This window comes from Epinephelus lanceolatus, chromosome 19, assembly GCF_041903045.1.
Source record: "Epinephelus lanceolatus isolate andai-2023 chromosome 19, ASM4190304v1, whole genome shotgun sequence".
Lineage (NCBI taxonomy): Eukaryota > Metazoa > Chordata > Actinopteri > Perciformes > Serranidae > Epinephelus > Epinephelus lanceolatus.
Window position 1 is genome coordinate 37,669,660 of NC_135752.1, and position 21,147 is coordinate 37,690,806.

General features: G+C 40.7%; 2 protein-coding genes across 2 annotated transcripts in view; one reads left to right on the forward strand and one right to left on the reverse strand.

Moving 5' to 3' along the window:
• Nucleotides 1-7,161, reverse strand: part of ppwd1 (peptidylprolyl isomerase domain and WD repeat containing 1) — an 8,943-nt gene extending 1,782 nt beyond the window's left edge. The window contains exons 1-10 of the mRNA XM_033647724.2: nt 6,902-7,161; nt 6,674-6,776; nt 5,310-5,413; nt 5,011-5,131; nt 4,447-4,894; nt 4,174-4,364; nt 2,963-3,152; nt 2,696-2,877; nt 2,526-2,607; nt 2,254-2,436 (exon numbers count right to left, since the gene is read on the reverse strand). Coding sequence (XP_033503615.1) covers nt 2,254-2,436; nt 2,526-2,607; nt 2,696-2,877; nt 2,963-3,152; nt 4,174-4,364; nt 4,447-4,894; nt 5,011-5,131; nt 5,310-5,413; nt 6,674-6,776; nt 6,902-7,034 — 1,737 coding nt within the window. The 5' untranslated portion in view covers nt 7,035-7,161. The remainder of the gene's footprint in view (nt 1-2,253; nt 2,437-2,525; nt 2,608-2,695; nt 2,878-2,962; nt 3,153-4,173; nt 4,365-4,446; nt 4,895-5,010; nt 5,132-5,309; nt 5,414-6,673; nt 6,777-6,901) is intronic.
• Nucleotides 7,162-7,657: 496 nt separating this feature from the next.
• The window catches only part of cwc27 (CWC27 spliceosome associated cyclophilin), a 46,045-nt gene continuing 32,555 nt past the window's right edge, over nt 7,658-21,147 (forward strand). Inside the window, exons 1-10 of the mRNA XM_033647727.2 lie at nt 7,658-7,888; nt 8,230-8,326; nt 9,371-9,483; nt 9,650-9,793; nt 9,943-10,041; nt 10,143-10,246; nt 10,481-10,550; nt 12,052-12,131; nt 12,211-12,247; nt 12,333-12,496. Coding sequence (XP_033503618.1) covers nt 7,847-7,888; nt 8,230-8,326; nt 9,371-9,483; nt 9,650-9,793; nt 9,943-10,041; nt 10,143-10,246; nt 10,481-10,550; nt 12,052-12,131; nt 12,211-12,247; nt 12,333-12,496 — 950 coding nt within the window. The 5' untranslated portion in view covers nt 7,658-7,846. The remainder of the gene's footprint in view (nt 7,889-8,229; nt 8,327-9,370; nt 9,484-9,649; nt 9,794-9,942; nt 10,042-10,142; nt 10,247-10,480; nt 10,551-12,051; nt 12,132-12,210; nt 12,248-12,332; nt 12,497-21,147) is intronic.

The window sequence follows — 21,147 nt, forward strand, 5'->3', positions numbered from 1 at the left end:
TAACAGATATTTGTTTAATTTTAACTGTTTTTACTGGTGTTTTTATTTGACCTCTGTATTTATTTGTTTTTATCTGCACTCACTTGCACTTTGAGATAGGCCACTGCAATACCTGTAGTTCCTTTTGACTGTAACCTTACATACAAGGCAAATGGTTGCGTTACTCTTGCACCAGTAGTCCGTAACTGTAACACACTCAGTGCACTATGTTGGCAACTTGTCTGTGTTGATTGTATGTATGTATGTGAATATTGCAGCTGTTTACACTATACTGCCCAAGATGAATTTCCCTTGCGGGACAATGAAGTTTATCTTATCTTATCTTATCTTCAAAAAACAAGCATGTACCTACAGAGGCGTACTGCATTCACTTGACAAATAAAAAAAAATCTGTTTTACTGAGTAATTTTTTCTGTTTTTCGGAGTATTTTTTCTGAGTTAAGAGAGCAATAGAACAACAGACGCTTTCATTCCTTTCTTGAGAACTCGATATAATGGAAGCAAACATGACCCGCTTGTTTAGTTTAATCCAGTTTTACTTTGTTTTGGGATATGTGTCCATTTGATTCTGGAGAAACACCGCAATGTGCAGCAGATGTGAATGGGCTTTTCGTCTGAACAAACGCAAAGTCTTAGGGTGCCTGCGTAAAGTCGACAAACTAATGATAACACCATCTATATGACTTAAAGACAAGAGTGTCCTCCCAGTGTCTCAAACCCAAATCAAACTAAAACTGGATTAAACTAAACAAGCGGGTCATGTTTGCTTCAATTATATCGAGCTCTCAAGAAAGGAATGAAAGCGTCTGTTGTTCTATTGCTCTCTTAACTCAGAAAAAAAGTACTCAGAAAAATTACCCCGAAAAAACACACAAAAAAAACCCCCACAAAAAAACAGAAAAAAAATTACTCCGAAAAACAGAAAAATAAAAACAAATTACTCCGAAAAACAGAAAAAATTACAACAAAACAGATTTTTTTTATTTGTCAAGTGAATGCAATATATTTCCGTATGTACCAACTAAGAATGAGTCTACTGTATGTTCATTTTCCCAATGATTTCTTGATTAATGTCTTAATTGTTGCGTTCTCCATCCTCGCTTCTCAACCTGTAGAATGTGACACGCCCACTGATGTCATGATTCACTCCTCAGGTCAAGGAAAGCCTGTTGTGTTTTTGGTTCCAGCTGGGGACCAACTTCTCAGGTCCTGAACTGATTTGTTTTTGGTCTAAAAGCTCTGAATGGTTCGAAATTAGGTGCAGAAACCAAACAGAACTGGTTCCATGTTGGTAGAGAAGAGGTTTCACTCTTCTTTTGGTCGTAAGCTGGTTCCCAACATGTGGGTCCTGAACACCACTAGAGGCTGCCAGAGCTTTACATGGGGTCATCCTCTGGATTTTAAGAATTATTTTTTTTAAAAAATAAGTAAAGTTAGTTTAAAAAAAGAACAGTGAATTTTATGATTTATTTAAAGTATGTAAAGCATTTGGGTGGATATCAACACTTTAAGCAGTTCACATGAAAGGGAGGTTTCTCTTCTTTTGCTCATTTTTTGCAACATTTTTATAGACTAATCTGACATGAAAACATTTTCCTCTACAACTTAAAACTGTCTCATTCATCGTGGTTCAAAGTTTTATTTTCTTTGGGCATAATAGATGTTTAAATAGTATCTTGAGAAATAAGGTTCAGGTTAGACATTACTTCTACACTTCACTTTTGCCCAGGTTTAACAAACAAGATGTAACATTTAAGTTGGTCAGCTCTAAAGACTTCTGCGGCTAATTATTTTGAACTTTAACACAGAGCCAGGCTGTTTCCCCATTTCCAGTCTTGCTAAGCTGAGCGGCTGCAGCTTCATATGCACCATACAGACATGAAAGTTGCATCAATCTTCTCCTCTAACTCTTAACCAGAAAGCAAAGAAGCAAATTTACCAAGATGTCAAACGATTCCTCTGTGTGACACATATTTCACAGTGCTCTTAAAGAGACACAGTGAGACATACATCTAAGCTCTCTGTGCATGTTTAATCTTTGGCTGCTGGAGCCTTTATGTGAATCTGATGGCATACGGTTCAGACTTGTCCGACCTAGTTGAACTGTCTTTGTGTCTTTTACTAAAAGTGGCCCGAGGGCTAACCTGAACCTGAGACTGACATGTGCAATATAAAGCACATTAATGAAGTGAACGTCTGAGGGGGGCTTTATAGTTGGGTTTGCCATTGTGACTGATTAATGAGGAAACTTACAGTCGGTACAACAGTGATGAAAAACTGTGAGCCGTTGGTGCTGGGGCCTCCGTTCGCCATACTGAGCGTGTACGGGCGGTCGTGTCTCAGCGTGGCGTGGAACTCATCCTCGAACTCTCCTCCCCAGATGCTCTCTCCACCCATGCCTGTGCCTGTAGGGTCTCCTGTCTGAATCATAAAACCCTGCACACAACAAAGACAATGATTTATACACAGCTGGATGCAGAGTCACATTGCTGATTATGTCTTTCTAACCAGGTCAGAAATCTCACCTTGATGACTCTGTGGAATATGTGACCATTGTAGTAACCATTCCTGCTGTGGACACAGAAGTTCTCCACAGTTTTGGGGCACCTAAAAACAACAGAGCACAGTAATGTTTGTATCTAGTGAAGAGTAAAGGAGACTTCTGAACAAAGCTGTAATGTTCTCAGACACTTACTCTACAGGGAACAGCTTGATGTGGATGTCTCCCATGGTGGTGTGGATGATGGCGCTGTCAGAGACTCTCTTGGGGCCCTCAGCCTGTGTGGCAGCCATCACCTCCTCCTTTGACGGCTTCTCGTTAAAGATGTCTCTGTCCGAGTCTGCGCTCTTTGTGTCCTCTGGTTCCCTCTTTGAGAACTAAAGTTAGGAAAAAAGAATGATCTAGTAAGAGCGGTAGAACAATAACTATATCATGTTAAATTTGAAGGTTTCGTTATCTCACCATGTAGAAGCGGTTCTTCTTAAACGCGGTGCAGAACACGGTGGGGTCGGGCTCCACGTTCTCTAAGGCAGGGTTGTCAGACGCCTTCATCTCCACAGTGGGGGCCACGTGCATGGCCTTTGCGACCCCCTGGAACAGACTCAGCTGGACCACACGAATGTTCTCCAACTTCCCGAGGATCCGCACACATCTGAGGAACAACATCCAAAAACATTTAATCTAACATTCACCTAGACTATGTGGGATAGATGGCCCGATACCATTTCTTACTTTTACCCCTACCCCTCCTTTGCCCCTTTGGACAGAGTTAAGATGGGGTAGTGGATGAAATCTTCACCTATTAAACTGGACAACCCTTCAAAACCCTGATACGTCATCAGTAGTAGTTTTCATAAAAAGATGCAACAATGGCAGTGATGGTGTTATCACAATGACATTTGCCATTTATCTGAAGGAGATAAAGAAGCATGGATGATCGTGACTCTTTCACAGCTTCAATTTCAAACTATCAATCAATCAAATGACTCATCAAACAAAAGAGAACACTGCTTCATCACCAGGCCACTAGCGTCGTTGTAGGCTAATGTTAGCAACCTCTGCTCCTAGCCTGCCAGTCTGCACTGACATTAGAGGGGCAGTAACAAGTGCAGCAACTTCACTAATGGACATCAGTCAAATTTTGGGCATCATAAGCCATCAAAAGGGCAGGAATGCAACATGGAAATACATCAAAATGCAGGTCTTTAACTCACAAATCAGCAATAAGTATGTTACCTTGGCTAGCTAGTTAGCTACAGGGACATCAACACACTACTACCAATATTGTTATGCTTGATATAAAGACACGGTCCATAGAAACACATTAAAGGAAGATTATAGGATGGTTAACATGAGTTTTAAATATCTACTGACAAAGAAAATACATTTGTGGGTTTCTGTTGTTGCTTGTACAGCCGTTTACAACTTTCTGTTTGGTTTGTGATTCTGTACAACCTCTGTTTGGAGGGCCAAGTGGCCCCTGACACTTTACTCTACTCCTCTATCTCACCAAGAATCGGGACACTCTACCTCTAAACGTGAACAAGTAAAACGAGGTGATAAGGGCTAAATTGTTAGGGGCATGGGGTGTTTTGAGATGGAGCTTTCAAGGTTTAGTTAAGCAACCAACACTTGAGTCACTTTAGGACGTTCTCCCCTCCATATAATCGCACCTGTTGGTTTCCACATTGATGACCTTGATGCCCAGCATGGTCCCATACAGCACAAAGTGTCCGGTTTCATCAAAGATGATATTTGTCAGTCGGATGCCGTCCACCTTCTCCAGCTCTCTCTCCACAGCCATCCGCCTCCCGAACTCCATGTCAGGCAGCTGCTGCCTCATCTGCTGCAACTCTGTGAACATCTAACACATGAAGCAGGAGGGATAAGCACGTGAGTTAGACTCATCTTTTAAGATCGGGGATAAACAGTGAGTGAGAACTTACAGTTAATGATTCATCGAACACTCTCATCAGTTTCCCCGTTAGGAAGCGAAAGATCCGAACTTTCCTGTCAGAAGCGATGGTGGCCATTTTCTTCCCATCGGAAGAGAACGCGAGGCTGGTGGGATACGTTTTGTGTTTTGCAAATTCATACAAGTCTGTGTCTGTTTTGTATTCCCAGTGCACATGCTTGGGGAACTTGAATTCATTTGGAAGGCCGGTCCAGTATTCCAGCATTCCTGCTTTGTCAGCAGAGACGATGACTCTAAATTTGGGATTCAGGCGGATTTGAGACAGAGGCGACGAGTGCATCTTGTCGAAGATGTGCAGGGGCTGGTTGCTTCCCCGTCCATCGTAGACGAAGATCTTCCCTGTGGATTTTTCCGAGCAGGCCACCGTAGAGATCGCGTCCCCGGGATTGTAGATCCACTCTGACTGGCCTGGATGGAAGCTGCACAGACGAGACGAAAAATGCATGTTACACTAAGAAAGAGGTGCCAGTGCAGGTTTGTAAGCATCTTCTGTGCACACATACTACACCTGAAGTACAATGCCTTTATAACTCACCCCAGCTTCAGCATATTGATCATGTCAAAGTTGACAACATCAAAAACTTTCATGGCCTGATCGTCACCAACAGAACAGAAGAGGGCTCCTTCAGCACTGACTGCGATACTTTCTATCACACCTGCAGAAAATACAACAGTCATTCATCGAACTATAAGATACATGTTATATTTGAGTAAACAAAACTAAAATGAAATGCAGGGAAGTCAGGATGCAATTCTATCTTGCCCTCTGCCATTAACCACAAATAAATAATCAGACAGACTGTCAAAGACTCAAGTGATAAAGTTAATACATACCGAGATGGCTTCTAAAGTGTTTGACAAACTCTATTCCCTCCTCCTCCTTCTTCTTCCAGAACTTGACATGGCCGTCCTGGCTGGCTGTGATAATGAAGTCTGTCCTGAAAAAAGTATGATTTACCTCATAAGAAAGAAAGCCATGTCCAAGAGGATAAATGAAGTCAAATCAATGAATGTCAACTTCCTTTTATATATTAATACATAGCCATCACTGTATAGGAAGAAATTTAGGTTTGAAGGATTCAGAGACATCACAAACCCCTGTTGCGTTGATGGGAGAGCCCTTCATCATCACAGGTGCATAAAAGCACTCACACTATCGTGTAACACACCAATTCGAAGTCTTATTTAGATTTGACATGGAGCAGTCTTCTTTTAAAAGTGTATAACATTCTTTGGACACAAGAACATTAATGATAACACTGTCTTAACGCACAGGAAATGCTGGTCTAAACTGTATAGTGGTTACAGTGATAATTAAAGGCCCAGTGTGCAGGATTATGGGGATATATTGGCAGAAATGGAATATAATAAATATGTTTTCTTTAGTGTATAATCACCCGAAAATAAGAGTGTTTTTTTTAAGTTAGAATGAGCCATTTCTATCTACGTATGGAGCTGCAGATCCTCATCTATGAAGATCACCATGTTGCACTGCCATATTTCTACAGCAGCCCAGAATGGACAAACCAAACACTGACTCTAGAGACGGACATTCATGTTTTTGCGTTCTTGCGTCAGCCACTGTTGATAGCAACCTTTAAAACACAGATGTTTTTTTTTGTTTTAAAACTGCTTTATCTCTTGTTATTTTTGGATTAAATAACCAGGTCCATTTATTTTGGAGAGGAAGAAACCTCTGCCCATAATTCAGCTCCCAGTAAAAACCTCCTGAACGTCTGGATCTTAAATTAGCAGGTGCTGGTCTAGCAGCCCGTCTGCAACAAGCCAAACCGTGTTGGAGAATCGCTGATTTGTAACATTGCACTGATTTATCCTGTGTTTTCATCGGTTTTAATCCTTTGCTCTGTTTGTTTTGGAGAAGAAGAGACTTCTGTGGATAATTCGGCTCCTGATAAAACCCCCCTGACAATTAATAAATGACACATTAAGGGAGAAGTTTCAGCTGGTTGCAATCTGCAGTCCTCACGTCTAGATGCCACTAAGTCTCCCTAAATCTTTACCATTGTAACTGCATGTAGGAAATACATAGAATTGGATCTCCATAACTCTACAAACCTCCTCTATCATCTAAACATAATAATTAATCTTTGATAAAGTATATGTAACAGGAAATCTGTCCCATCAGGTTAGACTAAGTTGGATACAGTGTGTCATAAGTTTACTGCCAAATCACTTACTTGGAACAAACTATGTGTGTGATGACGTCTCTGTGCATGTAGCTCCGCTCATACATCGCAGCTGAGGGCAGGTTGTCCAGATAAACACGCTCATACTCGAGCACTGGTGGAGAAAACAAAACAAAAACACGCAGGAGTTAGCGGGAGTTTGGTTAGCATGGTTAGCATAGTTTAGCAGGAGTCGCAGATAAATCAAAAAATGTGGAGCTCACACCGCCGGAAACGAACCTTTCCTTTTCTTAGCCTTGGTGGCTTCACTCGGCATGGGTCCGACCCATTCATCGTCTTCTCCATCACCTTCTCCATCCTGGTTGTCATCTGCTTTTCGCTTGAGTTCCACATTGTTTTCTTCTGCCGCCATTGCTGCCGATCTTCCCTGTCCTTCCGGTATTACGGTACTTCCGCTCGACGACTACCACTTACGATACATCTATTATTAGTTTTACGTGTAACTCATTAATATTTTTGATATATTTTATCATAACTAATAAAGCATTTCATTGAAAAGGTTAGCTAAATTTTCGGACAATTTTCTGTACTATTTACGCGCTATAAAAAAGAAATATAGGAGCAACGACGTTCATCGCCTGAAATACTTATTTTAAAAGCTCAAACATACATTAGCGTCACTACACGGTGACAAAAGTATAATTAGTGTTTTTAAAGATGTGAATATCAGGTTTTAACCCTTCAAATTTAAGTATTTTAACCGATTTTAACCGCGTTAGCTGCAGTGGAACAAAGTCTCTGTTGTTTCCGAGGATGTATTATCGTGGAACACTTGGGTCAAACCAAAAGTCAAAAAATTGTAGGGGAGTCCAAAATATCGCTTGGGACTGTTCCGTCACCTACACATCTGCAGATTGATACTCATGTTATTTTAATATTCACTTAGTGTAATGTGAATATTTAGCCACTAATTTAAATACTAACAGCCGAATAAATCACGAGATGAAAAATATTTAAACCGAGGACTCCCCCCGCGTACTCGGAAGTAAACAATACGCTCACATGTATGGCCAATATGGCTGTGGTCTCAAAAGTATAATATTTTTCACTTGTAAAGCAAACTAGTTTAGCTAACATCACCGCTTTATGTGACGGTGTATTATATTTTTAAGTATCAGACAATTTAATTAATTTCTTGCGTTAACGACAAACCCCGGCGGCAGGATGAGCAATATTTACATCCAGGAGCCTCCGTCAAATGGGAAGGTGAGCGCCACTTTTTGCAGCTTTTACATCAAATTATCTTTTTATGCGCATTTCAATCAAAAGCCTGCTCTTATTACTTGCGTATTACAGCACGAGTGTTTAGCTACCTTGCGCGTGTCGACGAACACTGTTGAAATGCAGTATTGTCATGTTATATTAATATAATTGACTGATAAAATAGTTTGACCCTTCATTGTATGTCCCTGCAGCTGACGTTATTTGTGTCAGATGAAATGTTAGAGCTGTAGAATATATTATGTGCATTCTGACTGTGCAGGTAAACGTGGAAATGTGAGTATAGTGTCTAATTCAACTGTTTCCACTCTGTCATCTTTCCTTAGGTCCTGTTGAAGACCACAGCAGGAGACATTGACATTGAGCTGTGGTCCAAGGAGGCTCCTAAAGCATGCAGGAACTTTGTGCAGCTGTGCATGGAAAGTAAGAATCCAGAGCAAGTTAAACGACTGTATCACACACTGCAAAACTTCTAGAACCAAACCTGCTAAAACCAGACATGACAGCAACATCAGTCAGTTTGTAGAGGCCTGCTTTTGTAGCTTACTTTAAAAACACATGCCAAGAGTTCTATCTTTAGAATTTTCTGGTATGATAGTGCAAGTGGCTTTAGATAATTGTATTACCACAATGTTTAAAATGTCAATAGCATATACATTTATCACCCTGACGTGATGGTGCAACAGTGAGGCCATCGTTCTTTGTTGAAGGAAAGTGCTCATAGTTTGAAATACAGGTGTTAAAATGATATGTTTAATTATATTGAGATTGTGGTTATGTGTTTTACGCAACAGTGAGGAATTGATAATTAATTTTATGATAGTTTCAGAATCTTAGATACACTTTGAATTACTTTTCACAAGTATTAAGATCTCTGTTTTTAGACATCCTGACAAACTGTCTTTGTATGTGCCCCCATTTTTGCATGAGTTAAAACAGACTTGTCTGAGAGCACTGACTGGTTGCAGCTGGACACATCCCTGCTGTGATTATCTGTCCATTAATTTCATGACATAAAAATGTATCATGGATGAAATTAATAGATTTTGAATTCTCGCAAACGCAGCATTTGTTATTTCACTTTTGGCATTTATTGTCAGCAGTGCTTTATTTTATGGGTTCCTGGAATGAACCGTGTAATCTGGTACTTATTATAGGAGATAAAAAATAATGTTATTAAAGAAAAGCTCAACTTAAACCCAGCTGAACATTAATCTAACATTAATTTAATATTGGACACTTTATTATTTGCACATGTTGATTTTTATGTTTGCTTGGAGACAACTGACCCGCTGTGCACTGACTAAAAGACTCTAGTTTATGCCAGCAATTGGATGCTGGCCTTTCTTTGTAATTCTTACCAAATGATTTAGTCATTTCCAGAAAATCCCCAGGAAATGGTTCAGAAAATTACAGACCTATAAAATAAAGCGTTACTTTCCTGTCTTGTATTTCTCCGTCCTCTAGGTTACTACGATGGCACAGTGTTTCACCGAGTGGTGCCTGAGTTTATTGTTCAAGGGGGAGATCCCACTGGGACGGGGACAGGTGGAGAGTCCATCTACGGACGGCCATTCAAGGTCAGACTGTTTCTCTGCTGATTTAATTACTGTTCTGCGTTTATAATGTTTAAACTAACTGAATCATTTGTAGGACATGTTAACACACTAACCATTACGCCTAATCAAACATTGAGAGAATGTAGCTGACATTAAAATCCTCTCTGTGTCTTTTTTAAACTTGTAGGATGAATTTCACTCCAGATTGCGCTTCAATCGGAGAGGTTTGGTTGCCATGGCAAATGCCGGGCCACATGATAACGGCAGTCAGTTTTTCTTCACCCTGGGACGTGCAGATGAGCTCAATAATAAACACACCATATTCGGCAAGGTGAATCTGAACAACTGTAGTCAGTTAGTCTGACAGAGGACATTGAAAGCCTCCTATGTGCATGGATTCAGATCAACGTAATTTTCCAGAACTGTGTATGTTAACGAGAACTCAAAGTTGTGCTTTTTTCCCAACAATGCTCGGTGCAGGTGACCGGAGACACAGTCTATAACATGCTCAGACTGGCAGAAGTTGAATGTGACAACGATGAAAGACCTTTGAAGCCCCACAGGATAAAAGCTACGGAGGTATTTTCCTCTACTTTTTTTTTTTTTTACTTGCTCGACAAATCCTTAGTATTTTGTGCCTGTGATTTAAATATTGATGTAAAACATTTTTTCTCTTGCAGGTGCTTCACTGCCCTTTTGATGACATCATACCTCGTGAGACAAAGAAAGCCAAAAAGGACAAAGACAAAGAGGAGGGGAAGAAATCACAGTCAAAAGCCACAAAGTGAGCTCAGGCTTCATCTGTCTCTCACAAATCTAATCACCAGCCCAGTTAGCAATGCGATTAGACTGAAAACAAATATTGTGATCTTATGTCCTTTTGTTCGTCTCTTTGCTCCTGATTCGTCTTGTCTTCAGTCTCAGTGGGTCACGGTGCTTAAACTCGTGTTCAGTTGCTGTATGCAATGCACTGTTCTTTTTATACGCTTCAGTGCCAAAAGTGTGTTGACTTTTGTAGGAACTTCAGTCTGTTATCATTCGGAGAGGAAGCTGAAGAGGAAGAGGAGATGGTGAATCAAGTGAGCCAGGTACTGAAGCACAAAACTACACTCTCCGCTGGCTGCTGAAATTATTGAAAATATTTACAAGAGTTTAGAGTCGATTTAATGTGAGACAGACCATTAAAACTGATCATATCTGCCACTGACACTTAAAATGTTAAAATGTGTCAATCATTATTATTTTAATAGCTCAGTATTGAATGCACCACAAAAATGTTGTCCTCCCTACATGTTACTGTAGGCCCACTTTAATATTTAACTCAGTGTTTGTTTTTTGTTTTTTACAATATATTTGGTACGGGGTCCCTGCTTTCTCCATGTTTTAGCTATGGTGTTCTCGGCATGAAAAACGTTGAAGACCTCCGTTCAAATCATAAACTGATCAGGATAAACCCTGTCATCTAGACTTATACAACCGAGGACAGCCACGTATTTGATTTAATTTCTATAATATAAAACATCTAAAGTCTCTGATTCATCTTATTTAAATTGTTTAAATATTATGTTGTTTTAGATTTGGCCACAGACAGTAAAAATCAGAGCGATCAGAGCAAACAGGATTTAAGTAGTTATAAAGTTTAGTCGTTATTTAAGCCTCAACTCACCAATTTTCCCCAGGTCATAAGATCTTAAATTTGATTCATCCCAGATAATGGCATAATGGTGACTGATGCCGTCCGTTAATTTTAAAAATAACTTAAACAAGAAGAACGTTTAAAACATTGTTCCCTCAGTTATGAAATTAATGGGAAACTTACTAATTAGCAAAACAGTTTATCAGGCCGGGAAGTGGTTTGGGATTAACAAAATGTTTCGGAAAAGTTTTGAATTTTCATTTTTCTGTTTAACTACAGTCATAAGAAATCTCAAAGCATGATCAACATTATGTGAAAGATGGTCCTAGTATTAGCAAAATACAAGCTAGTGCTGCACTGTGTGACTGTTCAAACCTCACCAGTATCACATACACGTAGACCAGACCAGCATCGTGTCTTCACTATGGCCACGCCCCCTTTTGGGGGTAAGAATCCTGCTGTCACATGAGAGAAACAGGAAAATAGAGGAAAACTGTTGTGTATCAGTTTCACACTGAGATTTGTTGCACATAAGGCACTTTTATAAAAACTTAATATTCACTGTCAGTCTCTGAATGATGCTGGTGACAGTTAGCTGGGAAGTGCGTGTTTAATAATGCATGGCTGTGTCATTATATAGGCCTACACATTTTAAACCACTTAAATAAAGTTGTGAAAATGGGATAAAATATTATGGAAAAGTTTTGAAAATTTGTGGGAACCCCGTTAAAAGTGTGTGCCAACTAGTGTGTTTGACAAACCTTTATTTGGAGTTTGAAAATATATATTTGTGTGTTTGTAAATTAAAAATATTTGCAATATTGCTGATTTAAAATGATTTTCTGTTCAAATGAAATGGAAGTTTCAGGAGTTGAGGTTGTGTTGAAATTAGAAAATGATGCAAAATGTGTAAAAACAAAATCAGTTTCTTTCCTTCTTTTACGTTTCTTCAGACAATGAAGGGAAAAAGCAAAAGCAGCCACGACCTTCTGAAAGATGATCCCAGACTGAGCTCTGTTCCTGCAGTTGATAAGTACGTTCAATTACTCATTTAACAATAATTATACAATAAGCATCTTCTCTTACCTTCATAACTCTTGGCCTCTTTCAAGGAAAAAGAAGAAGGGGGCATCAGGAGATACCGCCGAGGTAAGTCGGACACTGTAGGGATAAAAAATAAAATTGCGGAGTTGTTTTTCTCTGATTGTAAACTTCTTTGTGTTCTGTCTTCCAGACTGACGATGATGATGATGATGACGAGGATGCAGATGATGACTATGACTCTGATGAGAGAGAGAAGAGGAGACAGCTCATCAGTAACAAGTTAAGGAAAGACAAAGCTGCAGAGAAAGTGACAGAGCCTGGTGAGGAGGAGCGGGAGAAAAAGACCAGCCGCAGGTACGACTGCATGTTTCTGACCCGTGTCGTCTGACCTTGACTAGAAACAGTGTGCGTGATTTAGTCGGCATCATTTATACTTTTGGTCACAAACAGCTCCAGCAGTGTCAGAATGTGGCTTCACTTGTAATGCTGCGTAACAATCTGGTGGGGGAGCTGTTGTACAGCTGTTGTATGGAGAGGCAGCGATGAACCACTGTGAGCAAACTTCTGTTTAATGTATATGCTATGATCAGAAGAGATCATTTAAACTTTATTTTTCGGACATCAGGGTATTCAGTAAATCCACATAAGGGGAAAGGAGCTGGGTTTTAAATATTTTTAATAATAACTGAGTTAGTGCTGCAGTGAATGGTTATTAATGATTAACCTGACTGTTATTTTCTTGATTAATCAAGTTTGAGAAGCTGGAGCATGGGAAATTTTTTGTTTGAAAAATATCTTAAGGCATTAATCAATCAACAAAACAGTTGCCAGACGATTTTCTGTTGATCAGCTAATTGTTTCAGCTCTACACAGAGTTTACCTTAAAGCGTCATGAACACAAAAACAGATCCAGAAGAGATTAGAATGATTCATGTCATATTTAGACCCTCCTGGAGCCAAGACACACCGAAAACAATCATTAGGACGCATTAATTACTGACTCTCTGCAACAGTAAATCCCTCCAAACAGTTACGTTTTGTCTGCTGGTGACTGTGATTAGGTCATGATTGGATTCCAAAGCAGTTTGACCGTTTAAAAATGGTGTTATTTAAAACGTGCTTCACTCATATCGAGCACATTTTGCTAAATACAAAGAGTCACACTGTGAAATTTAAATGGTCAGATTCAAAATCCTCAAAAGAAGCTTGTTGACTAAGTTGGTTGGACAGACATCACACTCACAACATTTCTGATACTGAATCTCATAGTTACTCCCGAAATATTATGTTAAAGGGGCCTGATTTAGCTTTGCACTTTAGAATTGGGGGGCTCACGAGAGACATACTTTTAAAAACATTCAAAATCGAAGAAGCAGAAGCAAAGAAGTCCCGACTTTTAGCTTCTAGTAGAGGCCAGGCTCCAAAAACATTGGATTCTACTATTCATGATGCAATTCAAGTCAGCTGCATCTTTAATAAGGTGCCTAAATGGACACTTCTTTCAAGCCTCACAGCTCCAGTTACTAGGCTGATGGAGGCTGAGTATTGTTCTGTCTGATGAGTAATGCCGGGTCCGCACTACATGAGAATCGAGCCGACTTTGGCCTGATTCCCCCTTCTTGACAATTGTCAGCAAAGCCCAATTCGTCTTGCCAGATTTTCCAGTGGTATGAGGTATTTGAGGAGTGTTTTTTTTAAAGGGGCCTGATTTAGCTTTGCACTTTAGATTTTTTTTACACTACCAATCTGCTTGAAAGTTCATTCTAGCCCCACTGATTTCAAATTGGAAATATTACATGTCAAATATTTACGATCTGATACCCTGTTGTGTGGAGGGAACCTCGAGGATCGCCGGTGGTCCCGCAGGTCTCAGAGGGTCTTAATGCATGGTTTACTCATGTCCGGCTTGGGCTATAACATGTACAGTCCATGTTCTCGCTGTGGTCCATGACCTTTTCCAAATTTCTTTCTTTTTTCTTCATTAATTTTCTGTAGTACAAAAACTGAAGCTAGTTCTTTCTGCCCATCCTCCACCATTGAGAGTCGTGACCCTGGCTGTTCATGAGTGCAGTCTGTTAAGGCTCAGACACACCAAACCTTCAAAGAACTAGTTGCGACAAAGGCCGACTGTTGTGCCACCTCATGTCGCTTGCGTCCTGGCCAAAAAGTTGCACATGAACACACCGCAAACACTACAACCGATGGCCAACCAGCATGAACACTCTGCACCTGGGTGAGAGGCAATAACTCTCCATACCAGCAGGTGGCAGTAGTCTGTTCTCATCATTCAAACAGTGAAACCAAAAGACCAACAGGACGGATTCAAGACGCTAGTTAGCCAGTTAGCACATTAACAAAACAACCCAATGTTCAAAGGACAAATGATGTTTACTGTGCACTTGTGAACAATAACACAAATAATTATGAACAGTTTCAGTTCAAGAGCTTAATGACTAAAAAATAATCTGACCTTATTTATCAAGTTTGTCTTCATCTTACTCCCTTTTGACTTTAGCCATTTGTTTACTTTCCTCACTTCTGTTTCTTTTCTCGTGCACTGAGCTGAACTGAATCTGTGTGATTTCGTTCACCGATGGTCTTCGCCGTCTCGGACACCAATTCGACATGCTGAATCGGCTGATAAAAAGCTGACAAAGCACGACTAGTACCAATGATGCAGGACACACTACAAAATCTAGGGTGACAGACGTGCACCGACGGCCCGATATTGACCGAAAGCTTACTGTCAGCTTGGTGTGTTGGGCCCAAGATTTAAAACTCTTTTAGTGTGGGCCAACCTTAAACTGAACTTTACATGTGAGATTGGTGGACTGACCCTCTAAGAAGCATTTGAAAAATGTCTGTGTCAAGATGTATATCCTATTTTCCTATTTGATCCCCAAATATGATATAATTAATAGCAGCACTTTTATTTTGAACAGAATTTAATAATAGAAGTATTGAATAATAAGTATGGTGCTCTTGAACGTGGCTCTAGTGTCTCCCCAGCTCTCTCTTATCCTGGTGTCACTGACATCCACCTATCTCCCAGCTCTGTTTTCTACACACTTTCTCACACACACACACACACACACACACACACACACACACACACACACATATCTCAGTTGTAGCTCACTGGACCAACATCAGTGGACCTGCTATTTGAAACAGGAATGTTGGCACTCAGACCAAATTACTTACTGTGCTGAAGTAGAAGCAAACAGTGAGTCCGTCTGAGCCAACAGTGTGAGTGAAATGAAGGTGAGAGTGGAAGGTGATGGTGTGTGAGACAACATTAGTATGAAAATGAGCTGAGGAGAGAACAGAGGCAGAGAGGGATTTATCTTTCATCTCCCTTTGATGCTGCTGGTTGGCCGGTTATCTCTCCTCCATATCCTCTTAACAGGTAGCCCTCAACACACATAATCAACATACCCTTCTCTCATTAGTGCTAATGGGATAAGGAGCAGGGCCCCAGTCATTTGTGTGTGTGTGTGTGTGTGTGTGTGTGTGTGTGTGTGTGTGTCCTGACTGACAGCCAGCTCAATGCAGGCAGACTGTAGTATATTAAACACAAGCGCAGATTGTTTTGCTACAAGAACTGTAACCCAACACAGTGGTTTGTCTTGGCAGGGAATCAAAGAGCAGGCTGGTAGGTACAGTGTTAGTCCGGGACAAAGGGGGCATTGTTGCAGGGTGAGCTCCGCTCTCCCACCGTTGCTTTTGCTTTGAGCTTTCAGCTGCTCTGTGAGCAACCAGGAACACCAACTGGTATCTAGTCACCTGGGAAAAAAAGGGAGAGAGGATGTCAAAAGCAGCCACTTTTCTCAGTTCTGTCTGACTGAGTTCACTGCTGCAGGACTTTTGTTGTGTGCATTTAAAGGTCCCACATTTCATGTCTTTTTTTATTATAGAAGTATAGGTGCTTTTAAAATACTGTTAAAGTGTCAAAATGCTGTATCAAGAGAGAAATGCACACAGCACATATTCAGAAACTGTGCCTCTGAATGAGTTTTTGGGACTTCTGTGATGTCAACTAGGGATGTCGCTTTCACTTAATTTTGCTTTCAATAGCCCAACATCTATTAACTGGCAACTAACTGGTTAATTTTTAAGAGGAAAAAAAGGTGGTGATATTTAAATGTTCTGTGTTATAAACGTTTAGCCTTTTATTTTATTTATGTCGGCTTTGCTGAGAGACAAACGGCTAGAAATTGGCTGCAAAGCTGAGCAACGTTCCTGGAGTCCTGATGTCGGTCTAAAGGTTAATTTTGCTACTCTTATGCATACTACACTGCACACCACCCTGATTTGGTGGGAGATAGACAGCCAGCTAGCCACGTTAAAATGTGGAAACATAGTGCCCTGTGCCCACACTTTGGTCTAGCTAACATTAGCCATGGCTGCTCTGCATTGTGCACTAGCCAAGTTGGGTGGGACCTAGCTAGGGGTGCAGCACATGCTCAATTATGCTGTTTACGCCATCCCAGTGGTGGGACTATGTTGCTTCGGGAACATGGTGGCCACCCTCCGATCTTCCTTCAGGTAGCCCAAATTAGTAAACAGCTTCATTTGAGCCACAAAAAAACCCTTTAACTATGTTAGCACTGCCAGCAGTGCTGACATTGCTAATGGTGCTAACAGAGCTAACAACAATGCTAAGGGGCCTGTGCGGCTCAGAATTTAGCTGCTTATTCAGGGGAGCGACCTGGGAGAGACTGAAGGGTGGGCACAGTGTTTCCACAGCAATGTTGTTGGGTCATGACAGCGTTACTAGCATGAATTGCCAAATAAGTGGCGCCGCTAGTTAGCTACCATCCAGCCTGGCTGGTGCACAATGCAGAGTGGCCAAGGCTAACGTTAGCTAACCGGTGGAGACTGAAGGATGGGCAGTAGGCACTGTGTTTCACATGTTAACACGGCTAGCTGGCTGTGTGTCTCCCACCAGATTGGGGCAGTGCACAGTGCAGTAAACTGAACAGTAGCAAAATTAACCTGACGACCGACATGCGTAATCAGTCAAAACTATTCTCAGCAGTTAACCTTTGACATCTTTAAGTTGAGACACACAATGTAAAAGGTAGAAAGTGCTGCCACAGTGTCGTTACAGTTATTCCCTGGCTGAGATGCAGAGAGCACAGATGTGGAAGACCTGGAAACACTGACCAATCAGAGCAGACTGTTCTTTGGGAGGGGGGGCTTAAAGAGACAGGCACTAAAACAGAGCGTCTTAGACTCAGGCAGACAGTATGAGGAAAACTTGTTTTTTGAAAATGAAAGCATGTAACCATGTTCTAGTAGAAACTGAAAATACAAGCATGAACCTGAAAATTAATAAAATATGGGACCTTTAACACTGAGATGTGCAGTGTGTGTGTGTGAAGGAGTGGTGTCTGCAGCAGACTCAGGCCTCAGTTTGGGAGGAAATTTACAACAGTGATTGTGTCTTTTGTCTCAGAGTCAAGGCTGCTGAGACAACCTTGAAATTAGGAGTCTCCCTGAAACCAAAATAGTTTCTACATCAGGTCAAAACTTTCTTACGTTGCTATCCAGCAGCCAGATGATATTCCACTGCAGCGCTCCATGATTGCAAAATGCTTGGACTTGTTCACATTCATGAGCACGCTGCCAAATAATGGCGTACTGTACCTGGACCAAGAAAATGTAAAAGATGAGTCACAATCAATCAAAAGGGATCCTATTTATACAAAGTTTGTCTCAACGTGCTGTGATGTTTGATGTTGCTGGTATGACTGGCTGAGCTTTTATGCTCACAGTTTGCCACTTCTTTTATGTTACTATTGATCAAGTCTGGTTTTGCTGTGTTTGAAGTGGGCCTCTTTAAGGGGGGTTGCTTTATAAAAGACACTACTGAATGAAGTCCCAAAAGCAGTGTATGTGGTAGTCGCCACTTTTGTTAAACCCGACGGGGCATGACTGGGGAAGCAAAATGCTTCCATATGCTGCGGGACACAGTGTGAGCTGCTTCTGCCAGCAGGGCCGGGCTCCCTCTGCTGTCTCAGTTACTGCAGCCTGAAGATAACACAGCTGCACTTCCTGTTATTTATATCACTTGTTATCACATACTTATGTTTAGTGTATACTGTATGTGGCAGCAGGCTTTAATAATACTGACTTTTACAGAGTCTTTTAAAATCAAGGGGTCATCAACATTACCACATCACCTACCTGACAATTTGTCAAACAAACATTTGCTGTATAAAATCTCAGAAAATAGTGAACCATTCCCATCACAGTTTCCTGCTCAACATATTTAAATGAATTGGCACGTCTAAACAAACAGTTAAAAACCCAAAGATCTTCACTTTAATATCATTAAAGACTAAGAAAACCAGCAAATATTCACATTTGAGAAGGTGGAACTAGTGAATTTGTGGCGAAAATTCAAGGGTTAACGGGTTATCGAAAAGCTGTAGACTAATTTTCTGTTGACCAACATATTATTTATTTGTACAATAAACACATCACAAAAGACTGTAACATTGCACTTACAGGTTTTTTGAGTTTTTTGAAAGTAGGGCTGCAACGATTAGTCAACTAATCGATGACTAGTCGACTATTAAAATAATCGGTGACTATTTTAGTAGTCGACTAATCAGTTTGAGTCATTTTTCATAGAAAAGTACTATAAAAGTACCCCAAAATACTCTTATTGAAGCTTCTTGCGTTCACATATTCGCAGCTTTACACACTCTCCCGTGACGGTGAACTAAAACCCTTTGGCGTGAGTAAGAAACAAGACATTAGATGACATCATTTTGGGGTTTGGGAGAGACAGACCGACATTTTTCAACATCTTAACACATTTTTTGATAAAATGATTAGTCGACTAATCGAAGAAATAATGAACAGATTAGTCGACAATGAAAATAATCATTAGTTGCAGCCCTATTTGAAAGAGAATATCAGTGGAAAACTGCACTTTAAAATTTAACTCACTCTTTATTTATCGGTGCATTTTGTGTTTAGTTCAATGTTAAATTTGTTCATAAAAGAATGTTGGAATACAACCCAGTCGCCAGGAAAAAAATGTTGGTATTGTACGTTTTGAGTAGCCATGGATATGGTACGCTTTATGTAGCGGGTATGTTGAAACTTTACCTTTTAACAACACTGGTTAAAGTGTGAGGTTTAGGTACAAAAACCACTTGGTTATAATTAGGAAAACATCATGTTTTGGCTTAAAATACCTGGGTTTGGTGGGGAAAGACCTGCCGGAAATGCAGCTATGTCTCTAAAAAATAACCAGTTTTCTTGGTACTATCCCCGCTGGGTTGCTAAAAAACACCCAGGTTCAGTGTCTAAAAGGGCACTGGAAACACAGTGATGACTCCGTAAATACAACTGGCACTGTTGTTTCTTGGTCTTGAGCAGTTGTCTGCAGCTTGGCAGGTTTAGGTGTCGAGCAGAATTTCACTGACCCTTAGATGAATAGGTCTAGGTATCAGTGCTCAATACCTTTTAAGGTGTTGACCAAATTAACCCAGTACCAAGTAGCATTTAAGTGTCTCAAATCAAACAATACATGCATTAGATTATTTTTGCGCTGGGGGTCTGATACCAGACTGTCCTGAATTCTTATTGGATCAGCAAACTTTGTTTCTGCCGGCAAACCGTCAGTTCAGTGCTGCTTGGTTAGCACAAGTTAACACAGCTGCAGCGGCTAATATCCAACACCAAGCCATTAAACAAACCCAACAAACGGACACAGACAACAAAACTGTTAGCTAACATTAGTCATGCAATGCTAACAGTTAGCCCTGTCACAGTGTGTGTGTGAATGGGTTCCCCAGCGCAGAGCTCACACTCCTGCAGCAGCAGCTACTATTACATGGCTATACACTACATGCAATCGTAATTTTTTATACGATACCTAATCTAAAGATGACATTTTGTTTTGTCTGTCCAACAGTTTAAAAAAAAAAAAAGAAATTTAGTTCACAGTGACATAAAACAGAAAAAAGTAGTAGATCCTCACTTTAACGAAACTGCAAACAAAGAATGCAAAATAAATTTGAATCGGCTACTTGATTATTTGACTAATCCTTGCAGTTCTAGTGTTCATCTTACTATTTCTGGATTTGGTCTTCTGCCACAGTGCTCTGTAAGAAAGCATATCCTCTAGCCTTGTGGACAGTGTAACTTAAATGGGACACCATCAGACACTAATTATCCAGCGTCACTCTCCATTAATTGGCTGCACCTGTCTCTTGTCATCGGTCATAACCCAACGCGTTCTCAGGGAAAGGTTGCAGAGATCAAGAAAGCATTCGCCGCTGCTGTTGTGCAGAAAACTGCTTGAGATAATCCAGTTCTTGGCAGCCAGATTGTGTATGTTTTGGAACTGCCAGGTTTACACATCTCTGGCCCACTGTAGCATGTCTGCCCCATATGGGGCACTTGCTCGCTGGAAACAGTTCCAGACAGCGATGCATGTCTAGAACGAGGGGGTTAAGACTTTTTCTGAAAGTGAATAAAAACCCAGCAGAACGCCACTTGGACTGTGATCAATGTCAACATTTGAGAATCTGCAGGTTTGCTGTGTCTTTTACTCTCAAAAGGAATCAAAGTATTTAAGAGGAATAGAAAATTCACGGCTAAACCTAACCTATAAATGTCAAGAAATACTCCACAAGATTCATTACTTTCTTCCATCACTACTTTCTAACAAAAGGACCTAGTCGAGGCAGATGAAGTGTTCTGAAAGAGGAACCTTGGTCTGCTGCATGGGTAATGTGTTGGTCCAGATCACTCTGCAAAGTCATGCAAATTCCTGTGTTGAGGTTGGATTCCTCCACTCCAGCTCACAGTTCTCCTTGGCTTTTGACCAAGCCATGGAGTGCCCCCTGAGGGGAGTTCACCCAGCCATCTTGTTATTCTAGCACATTCATCCACATCACTTGCTCAGTCGTTAGACTGGTCTGAGTCCACCATAGCGGGGAGAAGCTGCTGCTGCCATCCAATGGTGTTAAATTTTCTAC